Source organism: Actinia tenebrosa, unplaced genomic scaffold, assembly GCF_029948245.1.
Source record: "Actinia tenebrosa isolate PJP-AT-01 unplaced genomic scaffold, QUT_ActTen_1.0 PGA_scaffold11__36_contigs__length_13525064, whole genome shotgun sequence".
Classification (NCBI taxonomy): Eukaryota; Metazoa; Cnidaria; class Anthozoa; order Actiniaria; family Actiniidae; genus Actinia; species Actinia tenebrosa.
The window spans coordinates 1,293,732-1,311,149 of NW_028292571.1; the positions used below are offsets into that span (position 1 = coordinate 1,293,732).

Here is a 17,418-nt window from a genome sequence, read left to right on the forward strand (position 1 = left end):
AGTATGTTGGCCGCCATGATGGAGGACTACAATTAAACCCAAAGATAACGAGTATAGCCCTCCAATATGGCAACTATAGCATGACACTTAAATATTGTGTTACAAAGTATCTGGCCGCCATGATGGAGGGCAACACATAAAACCCAATGATAACGAGTATAGCCCTCCAATATGGCAACTATAGCATGACACTTGAATATTGTGTTACAAAGTATCTGGCCGCCATGATGGAGGGCAACGCATAATGTTAACGAGTATAGCCCTCCAACATGGCAACTATGGCATGACACTTGAATATTGTGTTACAAAGTATCTGACCGCCATGATGGAGGGCAACACAGAACGCAATGATAACACATTCACTAAAGCCCTCCAATGGTAACTATGCGTTACCCATTCTGCCCCGCCTTTCACACTCGTCTAGAATTAAAAAGGGATTTCCCCTGGCTCAAAACCAAGGCGGGACAAGGGAATGAATTCTTCCAAGAGATCACGATGGTGTCTTGATGCTACTCCAACGAAGTATTGAAAGACAAAGAATGGCGCGTAGTCTATAGGTCAAAAAAATCCTTTCAACATTCACTTTAGCACGAGTCTAATATTTCCACTTTGACAAACTTTGTTTCCTACGACAAACTTTGTATTAGTGAATTCGCTATATACTCGTTAGTGGACGTTGACCAGGTCACGTATAACTCGTAGTCAGCTATCAGTATCCAACCGGACGTTGCTATCACGCTTCCAAGGTCAAAGGGGCTTGTGCGATCAGAGTTTTTAACCGCGGGAATAAAGCACAATTCATTGGAATGGAAGTATGTTGCCAACCTCTAGTTAAAACCGAGTCAATCCTGGCTGCCCTTACGTTGATAGCTATCTTTCAACGCTTGTAATAAGGGTAGATAAGGACTTTTATTCTAGCATAGGAGCTAGAGGAATATTTGGGCAAAAACGTCTTGCTAGGGTAATACGTGATTGACAAGTGCTAGTCACGCTACCAGCACTTCAAAACCCTAGAAGAACGCACAAAGCTCGTACTAACATCAACTCAGTCACGTTCATAGCTTGAACCATTTGGCTTTTTTATTTTCAATGTGTGCTTTCTAGAAGCCTTCGTTCCGATTGTACTTAAGTACTGTTGACGCAGTAAGACTTCCTTCATAGGTCAGCTCTTTTCATGACTTCTGTTATGACTGGAGGTAGTGAATATTCTTATGTTAAAAAGTTTTCTCCGAGAGGTTTTTTCAAGCATTACATGTACAAGTTGAAAGAGGAATTTAAATCTAGGAGTTAAAATTATAGAAAAGTAAGTGCGAGAGGATAATATATCCATTTTAGCTTTATTCTTGATCAGTTATAGCGAGTTCATAAATAGTTTTCCATCCGTTCAACAACTAGATGAGCCTTCCGGTCTGCAATGATCCGTCAGATAGCGAGTTTGTCAACACTGTGTCGGTAAACTAATGAAGGAATTGTTATGCTTATTAATCTTATTTGTACATGCATTAGTTAGTTAATTGCAGTTGTCGATCGCATCAAAACTTTCCATTCATTTTACTTTCCAAGGAATGTCGTACTGCAATCCCCATAGTAGAATTCCTTGTACTTAAAAAAGCTATTAAACTTGTCAACCTTAATGCAATGTTATAATTAATTATGAAAATCATTATAAATACCTCAAATCAAGTCAAAATATGGGCGCGTTTTAAAAGGAGAAATGAAAAAAAAACGACGATCTCCATTAGTAGGGTGGACATTTGGGGGTTTCTTTTGGTCACCGCGAGTCATCAGTAGAAGTTTATTCTTTAGAAAATTTTGGGAAACGCTACCGGTAGGTTGGCAGAAATCCATTTCTGGGCTCTACTCCTTGGCAAAGATGATGCCGCCTCGCGAGGGAATTTACAACTCCTTGACAGCATAGCTCTATCAACTTATGTTGACAGCCATGCCTGGGGCGTCCATCACACATCGAAGAGTATTTTGTGGAAACAAAAGCGTCATTATCTCACGGGGTTTATGAATACTTGGAGCTGAGATAAAGCCGTACGGGATATGATGGTCAGATAATGTGGTATTGGCTGCGAAGTGCTTCAGGTTACATCAACACGTCTCAAGTTACATTACTCGAAGTCATCACTAGCGGGTAGAAGTGAATCTTGTCCAGTGCAGAGTTTGATCAACTCACAGCCAAATTTTTAGCTCTTTACTCTTGAACCATGAAGTTTTTTCTAGAAGAAATCCTAGGGCTTGTAGTGATTGGATTGTTTGCCGTGGTAAGTATGATACATGCAGATATTTTAGCCCCAGTGTCTAGTTTATTATGACACTTTGATAGCCATCACTGCTGTGCTTTGACAAGAAAGACTGAGCGTAATATGCTTTTCATTTGTTAGCAGTGCTTTCGAATCATTTAGCGATCTCTCAAGGTGTTTAGCGATATTTATATGATAGCAAAAAATTAATTCATTAAAGCTGTTTGAGCTTGGGGAATAGAAACATCGTTTTGAAAGTAGAATTTTTTTGGCACTAACTAGGCGTCGAAGAGTTTCAGCTAGTACTTTAAAATATTTTCCAAATCACTCTTTTACATCGTGGAACATGAATTGTCCTTCAAAGTGATATAGTTTTTAACTTCTCGGAGTTCAAATTAGTAAGGTAAGAGGATTGTTAAAGTATGACGTTTTTCTAAATTTGATTTTCAGATGATTGTCAAAAGGTAAATCCCCCGTGTAAGTTTTAGCTAACAATAACAAAAAGGTCTTGTATTCTGTTGGCCTTCGCTCATTCTATCTCAAAAATTCTCTTTATATCTTTGTCTGTAAGCTTTGACAAAGAAACAAAGCCTAAAATATATGAATCGCAAGACAAAGTAGTCTATAAAAGAACGAGTCTTTTCAGTGGAAATCCAAAAACTGTCGATAACCGATTATCTGCTATCACGCGAAGTTCTTCTTTTTCTTTCAAACAACTCTTGTAGCTTTAATTGGTAGACCATAGGTTTGACCTTTCCAAGTCTATCATTTACTTCCCATAGCAGGGCTTTATTGTTTCTCGAGAGAATGTTATTGAGATTTGAACTGAAGACCCACAGCAGGAGAAATTTGAAGACAACTCAAAATGAAGTGGTCAGTCTTTTTATCCTCATCTTGTTTAACCAAAACCGGCTGCAATCTCCCGCCACAATCTATTTAATTTTGGCCAGTCGTGGGAGTGGTCTGTGAAATTCCCCTCGTGGGAGGTGCTCGAGGATATTTCACGGGTCAAAACTCTGCATTCTTATGTCTTAAAACAAACTGATGACTATCTGTTACGTTCTTCAGCGTTTTCACAATTCTAGTCAATTTAGCCAAGAAATTCCTTCCCTTCCCTGCCAAAATTAAGGACGTTTCCGATGACTCGCTTTCAGCGAAGGATTGGTGATTGAAAAGATGAGTCAAACAATTATACAGACTTTAAAATTTAGTTTTTTAGGGATATTTATACAAGGTTACGTTTGAAGTCTATCTTCTGTTCTATTAGTCAAGAGCACGTAACAAGGACTAAAGTAAAAATAAATCGACAGTTATCCCAAAAAACTTGAACACCGAGAAAAGGTGAATTGATTTTATATGAACACATGATATCGATAAATTGTGATATTCGTTCGTTATCCGTTTATCTTCTACGTGCTTGCTCTGAAATTCCTGCTATGTTTTTGTTTTGAAAGGGGAATAATATCAGTGTAGTGTTTTTAGCGTAGATCTGTCATCATGATATCACAGATGTAAGATAGGAGATTTGTGGGAAGAGGAGAAAATAAACAATGGAAAATATTTGCGAGGATCGATTCATGTCGCGCGCGCGCCAAGCCGCCGCGTCGATTAAGAGTTGCGCGCGAAATTAAGGCGCGCGTTATATACTATGTTATAAAGAGTCTTGTCACGTCTAAGGATAGGTACAGTCACGTTCCTAGCGGGAATATATCGCGAACTGTATTCTAAATGAAGACGAACATACAAAGGCCGATTTACCGGCGTTTTGTCGGTGCTAGACAATATTTAAAGAATTTCAATAAATGGTTAATCGCACGAAGTGTATTTGCTGATAATGATCGCCAGACATCATTACAGTTAACAGCGGTACAAATCCAACCGTGGCCTTGATCGAACTTAGACCTTTAAATGCTAGACGACGTAACAATTTCATTTCATTTCCGGTTTTCACTTGAGTAACAATGAAGCATTCGTTAGTTTGCATTCCGCATTACGTATCACAAGACCGATCAGACCACCAATATACGACTGACTCAGGTCAATTTGCAACCCAAATCCATGCGAACGCATCTCTTTATTACATATAAAGCCCGATTGGCTGATAACAGTTATTAACGACCTCCATTTATTCGAACCTACTAAAACGATCTTATACAGATGTGGTCGAACCTCTTTTGAACGAACCCCAGCGACTGATAACAGTTGTTACCGACCTCTATAGATTCGAACGTACCTCTAAAGTGATCTTATCACTATCCATACAGATGTAATTGAACCTCCTTGAACTAACTATAAGGAAGCGAATGCACCTCTGTAAAGCGGACACAGATACCTCTAAAGATTCGAACGTACCTCTAAAGTGATCTTATCATTAACCATACAGATGTAGTTGAACCTCTCTTGAACTAACTATAAGGAAGGGAATGCACCTCTGTAAAGCGGACACAGATACTCTCTTCTACAGATGCGGTCGAGCCTCTTTTGAACGAACACGAGGCGACCAATCGATACTTTTGAGAAATTCGACCGCACCTTTCTAAAGCGACCATATATTATATGCTCTTTATTTAGCTCTTCTTCGTCATATTGAGAGGTGACAAAGTTGTTGTCGAACCTCTCTGAGTCAGCGGTCTCCTAAATCACTAATTCGATACTTTCTTGATAAATTCAATATTGTTCCATAACTGGATAAAAAAATATCTCGCTGAATAATATAATTGAAAATTCATATGAAAACAAAAACTTTTTGTAAAATACTATCATTATAAATACGTTGATAGCGCCTTTATTTTCTAATGAAAAAATGCATAAACATGAAAAAAGGGTTGGGAAAACGGAAAATACTAACGGGATTCATACTGTCCTTGGCCTTTCAGAGTGTTAGCAGTCAACAAATAAGTACCTGTGAAAACACTTTTTGCCCTTATGGTCGCATGTGCGTGGAACAGACTGGTGGAGGAACAATCTGTCAGTGCCCAGAAGAATGTCCTGTCACTGTTGAACCAGTTTGTTCAGTGTATGGAAAAGAGTTTGACAACATGTGTGAGCTACACAAGTTTGCGTGTGCTCTGGGTGTCAGCATTGCCGTCAAGCACAGGGGCTTGTGTACGGAAGGTGAGAATACGTCTAAGATGCGTGCGAACACTGAAAAGTTTAAAAGAAATATTCTCGGTTGCGGAGACGTTTAATCAAACAACAGGAGTGTCTCGGATTTTGAGGGGTTCACCCTTAAAGCAAATACTGAGTGCCCTTTTTAAAAGTTCAAGTTTCTAGTGGGGATTTAAAACATGCAGGTTCTCGCATAAAATTTGAACTTTCTCTGAAAAAGTGAAGGTTTTCAGAGATTCTATTCCTGGCATAGACGGGTATTTCTTAATAGGACAGGAAAGAAAAGAGGACGCACTTGTTCTGCCACCCACTATAAATAGCGCCCTTGAAATCTAAAACATGCTTGTTCCCGCATAAATTTTAAACATGCATTAAAAAACTTTACCTGCTTCTGGTATTCTCAGAGAGGTATTCCTTCATAAAAAAGGAAAAGAATGGAAATGGGATGCATTTGATTCACCATGGCCACCATCTATAAATGGTGCCGTTGGTTGCATTTAAGCGCTCGATGCTAGAGTCATTAACCTATGGTTTTCATGCAGTTCATTTGTTTTCTAGATGATTTGAATCCGCGTACTCGCTGCAATGACTATCAACTGCTGCAGTTTCCATATCGTTTTCTTGATTGGCTCATGATTGCGAGAGGAATGTCGTTAAACCCGAAGTTCAGGCTTGGTAGACGAGCAGAAGCGCTCAGAGAAGAAGAGGTCAGGGACATTACGCTGGTATGTAACAATTCAGGGCTTTAAAATCATCAACGATGAAGAAATATTTTAATATATAATTAATTTAATAATGTTCGAGCATAAAAACAAGGATCATATTATCCATGTATTTTTGAGCTATGTCTTAGAGATTGTTGCGCGTGTGTCGAACACTACCAGAAAGATAAACTTTGATCCAGTAGAATGAGATCACATTGGTGCGTAAGGATTGTTGCGCGTGTCGAGTACTACCAGAAAGATAAACTCTGGTCCAGTAAAATGACATCACATTGGTGCGTAAAGATTGTTACGTGCATGTGTCGAGTACTACCAGAAAGATAAACCTTGGTCCAGTAGAATGAGATCACCTTGGTGCGTAAGGATTGTTGCGCATGTGTCGAGTACTACCAGAAAGATAAACTCTGGTCCAGTAGAATGAGATCACATTGGTGCGTAAAGATTGTTACGTGCATGTGTCGAGTACTACCAGAAAGATAAACTTTGATCCAGTAGAATGAGATCACCTTGGTGCGTAAAGATTGTTACGCGCATGTGTCGAGTACTACCAGAAAGATAAACTTTGGTCCAGTAGAATGAGATCACCTTGGTGAGTAAAGATTGTTACGTGCATGTGTCGAGTACTACCAGAAAGATAAACTTTGGTTCAGTAGAATGAGATCACCTTGGTGAGTAAAGATTGTTACGTGCATGTGTCGAGTACTACCAGAAAGATAAACTCTGGTCCAGTAGAATGAGATCACATTGGTGCGTAAAGATTGTTACGTGCATGTGTCGAGTACTACCAGAAAGATAAACTCTGGTCCAGTAGAATGAGATCACATTGGTGCGTAAAGATTGTTACGTGCATGTGTCGAGTACTACCAGAAAGATAAACTTTGATCCAGTAGAATGAGATCACCTTGGTGAGTAAAGATTGTTACGCGCATGTGTCTTCTACTACCAGAAAGATAAACTTTGGTCCAGTAGAATGAGATCACCTTGGTGAGTAAAGATTGTTACGTGCATGTGTTGAGTACTACCAGAAAGATAAACTTTGGTTCAGTAGAATGAGATCACCTTGGTGAGTAAAGATTGTTGCGCGTGTGTCGAGTACTACCAGAAAGATAAACCTTGGACCAGTAAAATGACATCACATTGGTGCGTAAAGATTGTTACGTGCATGTGTCGAGTACTACCAGAAAGATAAACTTTGATCCAGTAGAATGAGATCACCTTGGTGAGTAAAGATTGTTACGCGCATGTGTCGAGTACTACCAGAAAGATAAACTCTGGTCCAGTAGAATGAGATCACATTGGTGCGTAAAGATTGTTACGTGCATGTGTCGAGTACTACCAGAAAGATAAACTTTGGTCCAGTAGAATGAGATCACCTTGGTGAGTAAAGATTGTTACGTGCATGTGTCGAGTACTACCAGAAAGATAAACTTTGGTTCAGTAGAATGAGATCACCTTGGTGAGTAAAGATTGTTACGTGCATGTGTCGAGTACTACCAGAAAGATAAACTCTGGTCCAGTAGAATGAGATCACATTGGTGCGTAAAGATTGTTACGTGCATGTGTCGAGTACTACCAGAAAGATAAACTCTGGTCCAGTAGAATGAGATCACATTGGTGCGTATAGATTGTTACGTGCATGTGTCGAGTACTACCAGAAAGATAAACTTTGATCCAGTAGAATGAGATCACCTTGGTGAGTAAAGATTGTTACGCGCATGTGTCTTCTACTACCAGAAAGATAAACTTTGGTCCAGTAGAATGAGATCACATTGGTGAGTAAAGATTGTTACGTGCATGTGTTGAGTACTACCAGAAAGATAAACTTTGGTTCAGTAGAATGAGATCACCTTGGTGAGTAAAGATTGTTGCGCGTGTGTCGAGTACTACCAGAAAGATAAACCTTGGACCAGTAAAATGACATCACATTGGTGCGTAAAGATTGTTACGTGCATGTGTCGAGTACTACCAGAAAGATAAACTTTGATCCAGTAGAATGAGATCACCTTGGTGAGTAAAGATTGTTACGCGCATGTGTCGAGTACTACCAGAAAGATAAACTCTGGTCCAGTAGAATGAGATCACATTGGTGCGTAAAGATTGTTACGTGCATGTGTCGAGTACTACCAGAAAGATAAACTCTGGTCCAGTAGAATGAGATCACATTGGTGCGTAAAGATTGTTACGTGCATGTGTCGAGTACTACCAGAAAGATAAACTCTGGTCCAGTAGAATGAGATCACATTGGTGCGTAAAGATTGTTACGCGCGTTTGTGGAGTACCACCAGAAAGATAAACGTTGGTCCAATAGAATGAAATCATCTGGGTGCGCAAAGATTGTTGAGCATGTGTCTTCTACTACCAGAAAGTTAAACTTTGATCCAGTAGAATGAGATAAATATTATTATATATGTGTATGAGAATATGTATGAAATATATATTTGTACTGTGGTTGTAACGTATCAAATTGAGCTGATCCTCGTAGTATATGAAGCAACTTATGCACCTGCAAATTGAAAGACTTAGAAAAAATTCTGAGTCTCGGAACGGGACTTTAAGCCGTGCCCTAGCAATTCCGGTGCCATGCTCTAATCACTGAGCTACCAACTTATGCAGCTTCAAATCGAAAGACTTGGTAAATCAGTGGTTAGAGAGTGGTTTGGGTATTATAATATTTTCAAGGCTGAAACTCCTTTTCTTATTCTTTCTCGTTTAACTAGCTCCTAATTTAGTATTTATCATATGTCTTGCAGTGGGAATTCGAAAACCGTGACAAGGACAAGAACAGAGAGCTCGACGACAATGAAATCAAAACGATTGAAAATCGCCTGTTGCCTCTAGAAAGTTGTATTCATGGCTTCTTGAAATCTTGTGATCTGGATGGTGTTGGTGGGATCAGTGCAAGGGAGTGGTCTACGTGCTTTCCCAGAGGAAGTAAGTTAGATGAATAACATATTATAGAGGTAGTATGTCATGCATAGTATATGTCTCTCAGGCCCCGTCCACACTATGCCGGATAACTTGAATCCGCTTCACACCGAAACCGAAAAAAAAGTTTTCCGTCCACACATGAAAACGGATAAAATGTTTCGCGTCCGCACTAGTCCGATCAGAGGCGGCAAAAACGCTTCATTGCACATCTGAGCATGTGCATCGAAGCTGAAATTGAGCCCGCGGTGAGTTTTAAGCCTTCCCGCCATGTTCCCATGACAATCATGACGTCATCGTACTCGGATACGAAATGTTCTCCGTCCACACTAATACGGCTAGCCGGCGTTTTCAAATTGTTTTACTCTGGAGACCGTGTTCGAAAAAAATCGTTTTCGGTGAAGAGTTGTTCCGGATTCGCCCGGACTAGTGTGGGCGGTAGGCCTAACCGAATAAATTCGGATTCAAATTTATCCGGCATAGTATTGACGGGGCCTCAGACCAAAGTAGAGAGTTTGAAAAAAAACTCCTTTGTCTTGGTGCCCTTTTAGGTTGAGAGTCGACGTTGCACATCTTATTTTTTGTCTTTCAGTACCCTAAAAAATATTTAAGTTTGCGTCTCCTCCGATCAGCAGGGTAACACACAACAGGCATCTCTCATTCTGCCGAGAATCTGTCCTTTTACAATCCCAAATTCCCGATGCCCAGACCCCGTTAATAACTACTAATTTGCAATAATACTGCTCTAATGTTTCCGTTTCACCTTCTAGGGAGGAGTGAAGCCACAGGAAGCAGAAAATTATAAAGACCTGCTTTCCAGCTTCTTCTACACTATACTTGGTATCATTTTTATTTGTTTATCATTTGTTGCTGTTGATCTAAAATCCAGAAGCGAGGAGGATTGATTGAATGACGATACGCACGATAAACGAATTTTTTCATCTTTCATGTGGTATTTTTCTTATTATTTTGCTTTTCTTGTTATTATAGATAGTATATTTATGTCTTGAAAGTAATGCGTTGATATATTAAAATGATCAAATTTGTTTGAATTTTGCTACTTCTGATGAATAATAGATTAAAAATTAATTTTACACCTTTAGGCATATTCTTTCTTTTATGCACTAGTCAATTGAAACCCCCGCCCCCCGACCCCCGCGGCTAGCGGGGCACTGAACGGGGACGTGACGCGTTTTTTATGTGCTTTTAAGAGCATGATTGCACCGGGGGTTCGCGGAAGTAGTAGGGTAGGGGCAGCACAACCCCTTTTTTGGACGGGGAAGGGGACGGGGAAGGACGGGGAAGGACGGGGTACATTAATTATTCATCGATCATTAGCATAAAACGACGGGTAGGTATTGTTTCGGGTTGCCATGACGACCAATTGACGTCATAAGACTATTGTTGACCGGTATGAACAAGACTTTGTTTCGGGAATGGTGGGCCAGTGATGGGCACCTCCATTGTTTATTAAATCGTTACCATAAAATGACGAGCAGACTATTGATTATTAAACCGTTACCATAAAATGACGGGGAGACTATTGTTAGGCAAGTTTGGGCAAGTCTTTTGTTTAGCAATTCAATTTATAGAGCGCGGGGACTTTGAATTTTTTTATTCCAAAACTCAACCAACCAACCAAGCAAGACCTAAAAAAATTACTTTTGAGAAACGCAATGGCTACGTTATTCCAGTTAGGATCTCGAGGATATCATGCTACCGTCAATGAATTCAAAGGGCAGATCCTGATCCACATCCGAAAATACACTGATTTTCCTGACGCGGAAAAGGTTCCAACAAAGTATGGAGTGTCTCTTTCCATTCAAGAGTTTGAAGAATTGAAAAAAGTCATCACGGACTTGAGTGAGATGGTCAACGTTATGGCAGAAACGAGTCCTATATCCACCCAACCCGGAGATCAAACAAGAATTCAGAACCAACAAGTAATTGATCCACGAGCTACGAACCCTAAGTCAAAAGGTTTCGCTAAAAGACAGCAAGGAGGCAAAGAAAATGAACCTCCCAAGAAAAGACAGAAATCAAACAAGCTTTCTAAATCCGATAGCATGCGTGGAACTAATTTCAGTCTATTTTAGTTTTAGATGTAATTACTCATGTGTAATATTTCTAATGAAAATAAATGTTTTTTTGAAACAATCTTATGTGTTGACCAAATTCTTGATAACATCCTTCCATAATTCTTTTAAGAACAAACGCCAAGCGTAGATATATCGTTTTATGAATTATAATTTAGTGACTATTGTATCCAACACAATACAATTAATGACTCATAAACCACAAAGAATAAGACTTACGAAGTTCTACCTAATTATTCAAATACAAAGGAAAACGTTGGAGAGTAAAACATCTTTATTTGTAAACTAACATAAAAATACAATGCTCATTCTTCATCGCTACTTAAATTAAAAGTTTGGCTCGAAAATCGATATTTCTCCACAAAAATGATGTACTGAGAAAGAGTAAAATACTTGTTACCAAACATTCAAATAAACAATACAGACCAATACAAATCATTGAGTTTTAGTTTATTCATCAATTTATGATAACAAACAACAAATACAATCAACTCATTTTACTTCATCTTTGCTTATAGATCATTTTAGATATTTTTCTTTTGAACCTAAAGCAATGTCAATGGTGGTCGTACTTATAAGGGAAGCGGTTTTTTACCCGTATTGACCGACGCACACTTTTTCCAGGCTTTTTGTTGGGGCCACCTTCTAAATAGTTTAGTAATTCAAGACGTGGTCGTTTACGACGTTTGGGAAGTGAATCAGGTGGGGTTAATAGCGAAGAAGGTGGTTGTATCAAAGGAGAAGGTGTCAAGAGAGATGATGTAGGAGTCTCTGGCATTTGTGGTTCAGTGGAGAGTAACACAGGAGAGGCAGTGATAGGTGAAAATGCGGGTGGAGGAAGAAAGTTAGAAGGTTCAGCAGGTAGCGGTGAACTCCTTGCGGGCTCGAAAAATAATTGGTCTGATGATGACTGAATTTCGGCAGCGAAGCTACTAAGGGGTGTTGAATTACCTAATCCCACTGTGCTGGGATTTATTTTGTCCTTGTAGCGCAGATAATTGTTCTGGAGTTGAACGTATTGCCTTGCTTTTTGACTTTTGCCCATATTAGGATCCTTTAGAAGGGTATTCATTTGATCTTTCAAGCTTTGCATTCTCGAAATCTCTGGGGGTAGTACAAGATTTTGCCTACCAAGGTAATGAAGCAATTCCTCAGGTACATTTTTCTCTTGCTCTTTCTTCTCTCCAGGGAAGACATTGGTTCTCAGTCTGCAGTCGTCTGGTGTGGTTGTCTTCAAGTCAATGAAGAGATATCCATAAGGTCTACTCACGGCTTGTTCATATTTTTGCAGAAAATATTCAGTTTTTCCAGGATACATTTGCTTGGCTAGATTGAGAATTTGAAGTTTATCTCTTGGATTCTTGAATATAACCAAATAATGACAATTCAAACTAATGCCTCGATTAACTTTTCCTTGATGAAAGATATTCTGTACCATGTAGATGACACTCAGGTTGCGATGATGCGATCCTTTAGTGAACAAGTTTAAAACTCGCTTATCATTCCCAGTTTCGGTCATCTGGTCATCGATCACTATAAGATTTCGCACATTTACATCAAAAAAATGATCTTGATCCAGTTCCTGCGGAATACCTCTAATAAATTCAATGCCAGGCACGGTTCTTAACATTTCTAGATAGGCTGGTTGCCATTGGGAATAACAGTAAACAATACGCTGAGGTGGAGGGTTGATCATCACTTGCGCATGCTCCAATAACTGCTGTACCCAAAAGGTTTTTCCACATCCTGTAGTTCCTCCCACCATACAAGTAAATGGATGCTCCAAGTAAAAAGGGATACATGATTTTTCTGGCCTTGTGATTCCAGCTTGTGGAAAGGTCCGATCCTTGTGTTTTCTATTCATGTGTCTCTTTAGATTATCTTTTCTAGAAAACTGTGTTTGACACACTGAACATTCCATATCCATGTTACCTCGACGGTGACTTATAGCTAAATGACATGAAACAAGTTCTTTTCTCACTAATATGTCTCCTCCTCCTCCTCCTCCTCCTCCTCCTCCTCCTCCTCCTCCTCATCCTCCTCCTCCTCAGCCGCCTCTCCTCCTCCTCTCCTCCTCCTCTCCTCCTCCTCTCCTCCTTATCCTCATGTACGAGTTTTAGTATAATTACTTAGGGACAACCGTTCTGGCATCATTCTTTCATCATGTCTCGTGTGGTAAAGAACAATCTTGGTTATCTTCAACTCTTGGTGTCTTCTCCTGAACACCAAAAGCACTTCCTTCTTTGCACTGCTACACCCGAGCAAGTTCACGCAATTATTCAAGTGATTCATAATATTTTGTACAAGTACATCCCTACGACAAAACAAGAACGGAATCATCTGCTACCTTACCAAAGCTCAATATGTGATCTTCACGACCCTGGTGTTCCATATAAGAAAAAGAAACAAATTCTTGTACAAGAGGGGGGTGGATTCATTTCGGATTTACTGACCCCGGCTTTCATATCGGGACTTTTGATGCTACAAATGGATAGTGATGTAGGCGCGGGCAATCATTTGATTTAAGACTCAGTTGGGGATACATCACCATGAAAAGAAAATTGGAATGGCGGGAACAAGAAGACGAAGAAGACAATGAAGAGTCCAATGATGAAGAAGAAAGTGAAGAAGAACCGCTTATTCAGAATGTTTTGCAAGATCTTTCGGACGGTGTTTCAGCGTCAGATGCCAAGGATCTTTTGCATAGCATGGCGGCTTCCAAAAATATTGTGTTCTGGACACCAGGCGGTGAGCTTTTACGAAACCAGCGGCGCATACCTGTCACCAGTATTACAGAACTCTTAGATTATGTATTGTTGCCCTACAATCTTGATATCCTCAAACCTAGAGCCCTCAATTCGTTCCTGGAAGGATTGGCAGAATTGGGGATTAATAAGAAATGGATTCGAAACAAAAAAGTCTTAAGTGATTTAATGGAAAAAGAAGAACTTGAAGATAATAAAGAGCAATCCGATGAATCTGATAGTGAAGAATCAAGTAGCGAGGAGGAGGAGGAGGACCGAAATTCTGAGACTAATGACACTGAACAAGACCAGGAAGAGGTGGACGAAGAAGAAAATGAGGGAAGTGAGACAGAAGAAGATCCCTGTGTTTACTGTGGAAACAAGGATATCAAAGTGAACAGAATAGTGAAATGTCCAAAGTGTCTTTGGCACGAAAAGCTAGTAAATTTTCCTAGTTCAACACTCTGTAGTATTTGTAAACATCCATTTGCAGTCAATAGAAAAACGCTCAAAAGCGTGCTTACACGCTGCCATGGTTGTAAGACTATACATCACCAATCACCCAGAAGTAACAAGCAAGAAACTTTTAATTTAAGTAGCGATGAAGAATGAGCATTGTATTTTTATGTTAGTTTACAAATAAAGATGTTTTACTCTCCAACGTTTTCCTTTGTATTTGAATAATTAGGTAGAACTTCGTAAGTCTTATTCTTTGTGGTTTATGAGTCATTAATTGTATTGTGTTGGATACAATAGTCACTAAATTATAATTCATAAAACGATATATCTACGCTTGGCGTTTGTTCTTAAAAGAATTATGGAAGGATGTTATCAAGAATTTGGTCAACACATAAGATTGTTTCAAAAAAACATTTATTTTCATTAGAAATATTACACATGAGTAATTACATCTAAAACTAAAATAGACTGAAATTAGTTCCACGCATGCTATCGGATTTAGAAAGCTTGTTTGATTTCTGTCTTTTCTTGGGAGGTTCATTTTCTTTGCCTCCTTGCTGTCTTTTAGCGAAACCTTTTGACTTAGGGTTCGTAGCTCGTGGATCAATTACTTGTTGGTTCTGAATTCTTGTTTGATCTCCGGGTTGGGTGGATATAGGACTCGTTTCTGCCATAACGTTGACCATCTCACTCAAGTCCGTGATGACTTTTTTCAATTCTTCAAACTCTTGAATGGAAAGAGACACTCCATACTTTGTTGGAACCTTTTCCGCGTCAGGAAAATCAGTGTATTTTCGGATGTGGATCAGGATCTGCCCTTTGAATTCATTGACGGTAGCATGATATCCTCGAGATCCTAACTGGAATAACGTAGCCATTGCGTTTCTCAAAAGTAATTTTTTTAGGTCTTGCTTGGTTGGTTGGTTGAGTTTTGGAATAAAAAAATTCAAAGTCCCCGCGCTCTATAAATTGAATTGCTAAACAAAAGACTTGCCCAAACTTGCCTAACAATAGTCTCCCCGTCATTTTATGGTAACGGTTTAATAATCAATAGTCTGCTCGTCATTTTATGGTAACGATTTAATAAACAATGGAGGTGCCCATCACTGGCCCACCATTCCCGAAACAAAGACTTGTTCATATCGGTCAACAATAGTCTTATGACGTCAATTGGTCGTCATGGTAACCCGAAACAATACCTACCCGTCGTTTTATGCTAATGATCGATGAATAATTAATGTACCCCGTCCTTCCCCGTCCTTCCCCGTCCCCTTCCCCGTCCAAAAAAGGGGTTGTGCTGCCCCTACCCTACTACTCGGGGATTTAACGAATGGTTTTCTCAGCGGGGATTTTAACTCTCTTTTGAATGTGTAAGGGCCTGGAAACAGGAGGTCGGCCATCTTGAAAAATACCAAGAAGGCGTTGTAATACCAAGCACAGGCAGCCCGTAGCCTAGTACAGAGCAGTATGTTCTACACAACACACATGCTCAAACAAACTCATAGCAGTTTCTACCTATACACTTTTACACTGAACTCCACTGATAAGAACCTTTCTTAAAATTAATAGGTTCTTATGTGGAGGGATCTTAAAGTGAGAATGTAGCCTAACAGGTTCTTTAAAAAAAACCAGGTTCTTATACGCGGGTCTTCTTCAGTCGTTTCGGTCAGTTCGAATGTAGAATCAGATCATGATTAATCTATTAGAACTACTTCTTCGCAATATTTACAAGCATTGTTCATTTTCAATTTGATACCATTAAATTCTCAGCTGACTAGACGTAAACCCAAACTTTTTCGCACGATTTGAGGTTCAGAGCTTATGAAAATAATGAGCATTGAATATTTAGTAGCCAGCGTACTGGCTAAATATTTAGTGCATGGAACACACAACAATTGGCTCTGTGTAGCACAAGAATTTGGAGTTGGCGTGAAATGTGTTTCTCGTTGACTACTAAACCAAAATAACGGGACCACAATAGCGGGGGTTTTAACAGTGAAAATTTCTGACTTTAACACCACTCAAATGTTAAATTCCCCGGTATTTCGCGGGGGTCGGGGTTTCAATTGACTAGTGCATTAATGTCTGTAGAAACTGTTCCTATACTATTCTCACAGGGAGTCCAATTTAGCGTAATGCCAAAAATAAATTCAGTAAAATTTCATTTACTGGAATTTTTGGTATTTGTGCTAGGCCATGATATTACCTTAATATCATTATTAGCCAATAGAAAATAAGCAAAATTAAAGTACAATTTGTTTGCGCGCCTGTGATATATAATACCTATTGAAACTGTATTTTGACTTAGGACACCATAGGGGAATTATAAGAAAGGACCGCTACAAAAGTTTTAATAATGTATTTTCGTCTAAAAAACTGATAAACTTCTCAATTTTTCTTCCTGTGATATATTTTAACCATAAAATGTCTTTTACTGTAGATTCGATTCGAGTCCATGTAAAAAAGACAATGATGACACGCGCAACCACGGCCCGCCTATTTTTGCAGTTCCACAAGTCACCCTCGTTTCGCTCAGAGTACCTATCCCCGGCCCGCCGCGCTGACATATTTGAACAACACAACGATTCTCTATCTGTACCTTTTGCATAATTTAACTTGAAAGTTCATCATTTTAAGGGTAGCCCCCCCTTTACTGTGTTTGTTCAGCTCTGCCTCTCTTTTCGTTTCCTTCCTTCCTTTCTTCATTTTCGAGTTACATTGATCCACATGGCCTTTTTATTTTTCACTATTTTTTTTTCCTATTCCCATACAGACCTTGCTTCCTTTTTTCGTGTTTTAATATTTACACCCCCCCCCCCCCTTCGCCTCTACTCTGCAGCTTTCATTCCTCATCTGTAGAACGATCTATTTGACCTTTGACCCCTTCCCTCCTATTATGATTAATCATCACCACCATCACCGGAAACACTCAAGGCAGGCTCTAATAGCCTCTAGACTCAATTAGAACCAAAACACTTTGTTTATCCCGAGAGAGGAAACCATTTAAAAATCTTGAACAGACAGTAAAATTTATCTGGTGATCATAGGCCTTCTTGCAAATCGTTTAAACGCATGTAATGATTTGGGTTTTCTAGTTGATTGTTTTAAAATTAAA

At 39.3% G+C, this 17,418-nt stretch overlaps 1 protein-coding gene across 1 annotated transcript; it reads left to right on the forward strand.

The window, feature by feature from the left end:
* The first annotated feature begins 2,033 nt into the window (after nt 1-2,033).
* On the forward strand, nt 2,034-10,056 carry LOC116297971 (SPARC). The gene is made up of 5 exons (XM_031706290.2): nt 2,034-2,270; nt 5,126-5,363; nt 5,916-6,082; nt 8,830-9,010; nt 9,775-10,056. Exons 1-5 carry the CDS (start codon nt 2,214-2,216, stop codon nt 9,807-9,809), a joined length of 678 nt encoding a protein of 225 aa, XP_031562150.2. The 5' UTR covers nt 2,034-2,213; the 3' UTR covers nt 9,810-10,056.
* Nucleotides 10,057-17,418: the final 7,362 nt, after the last annotated feature.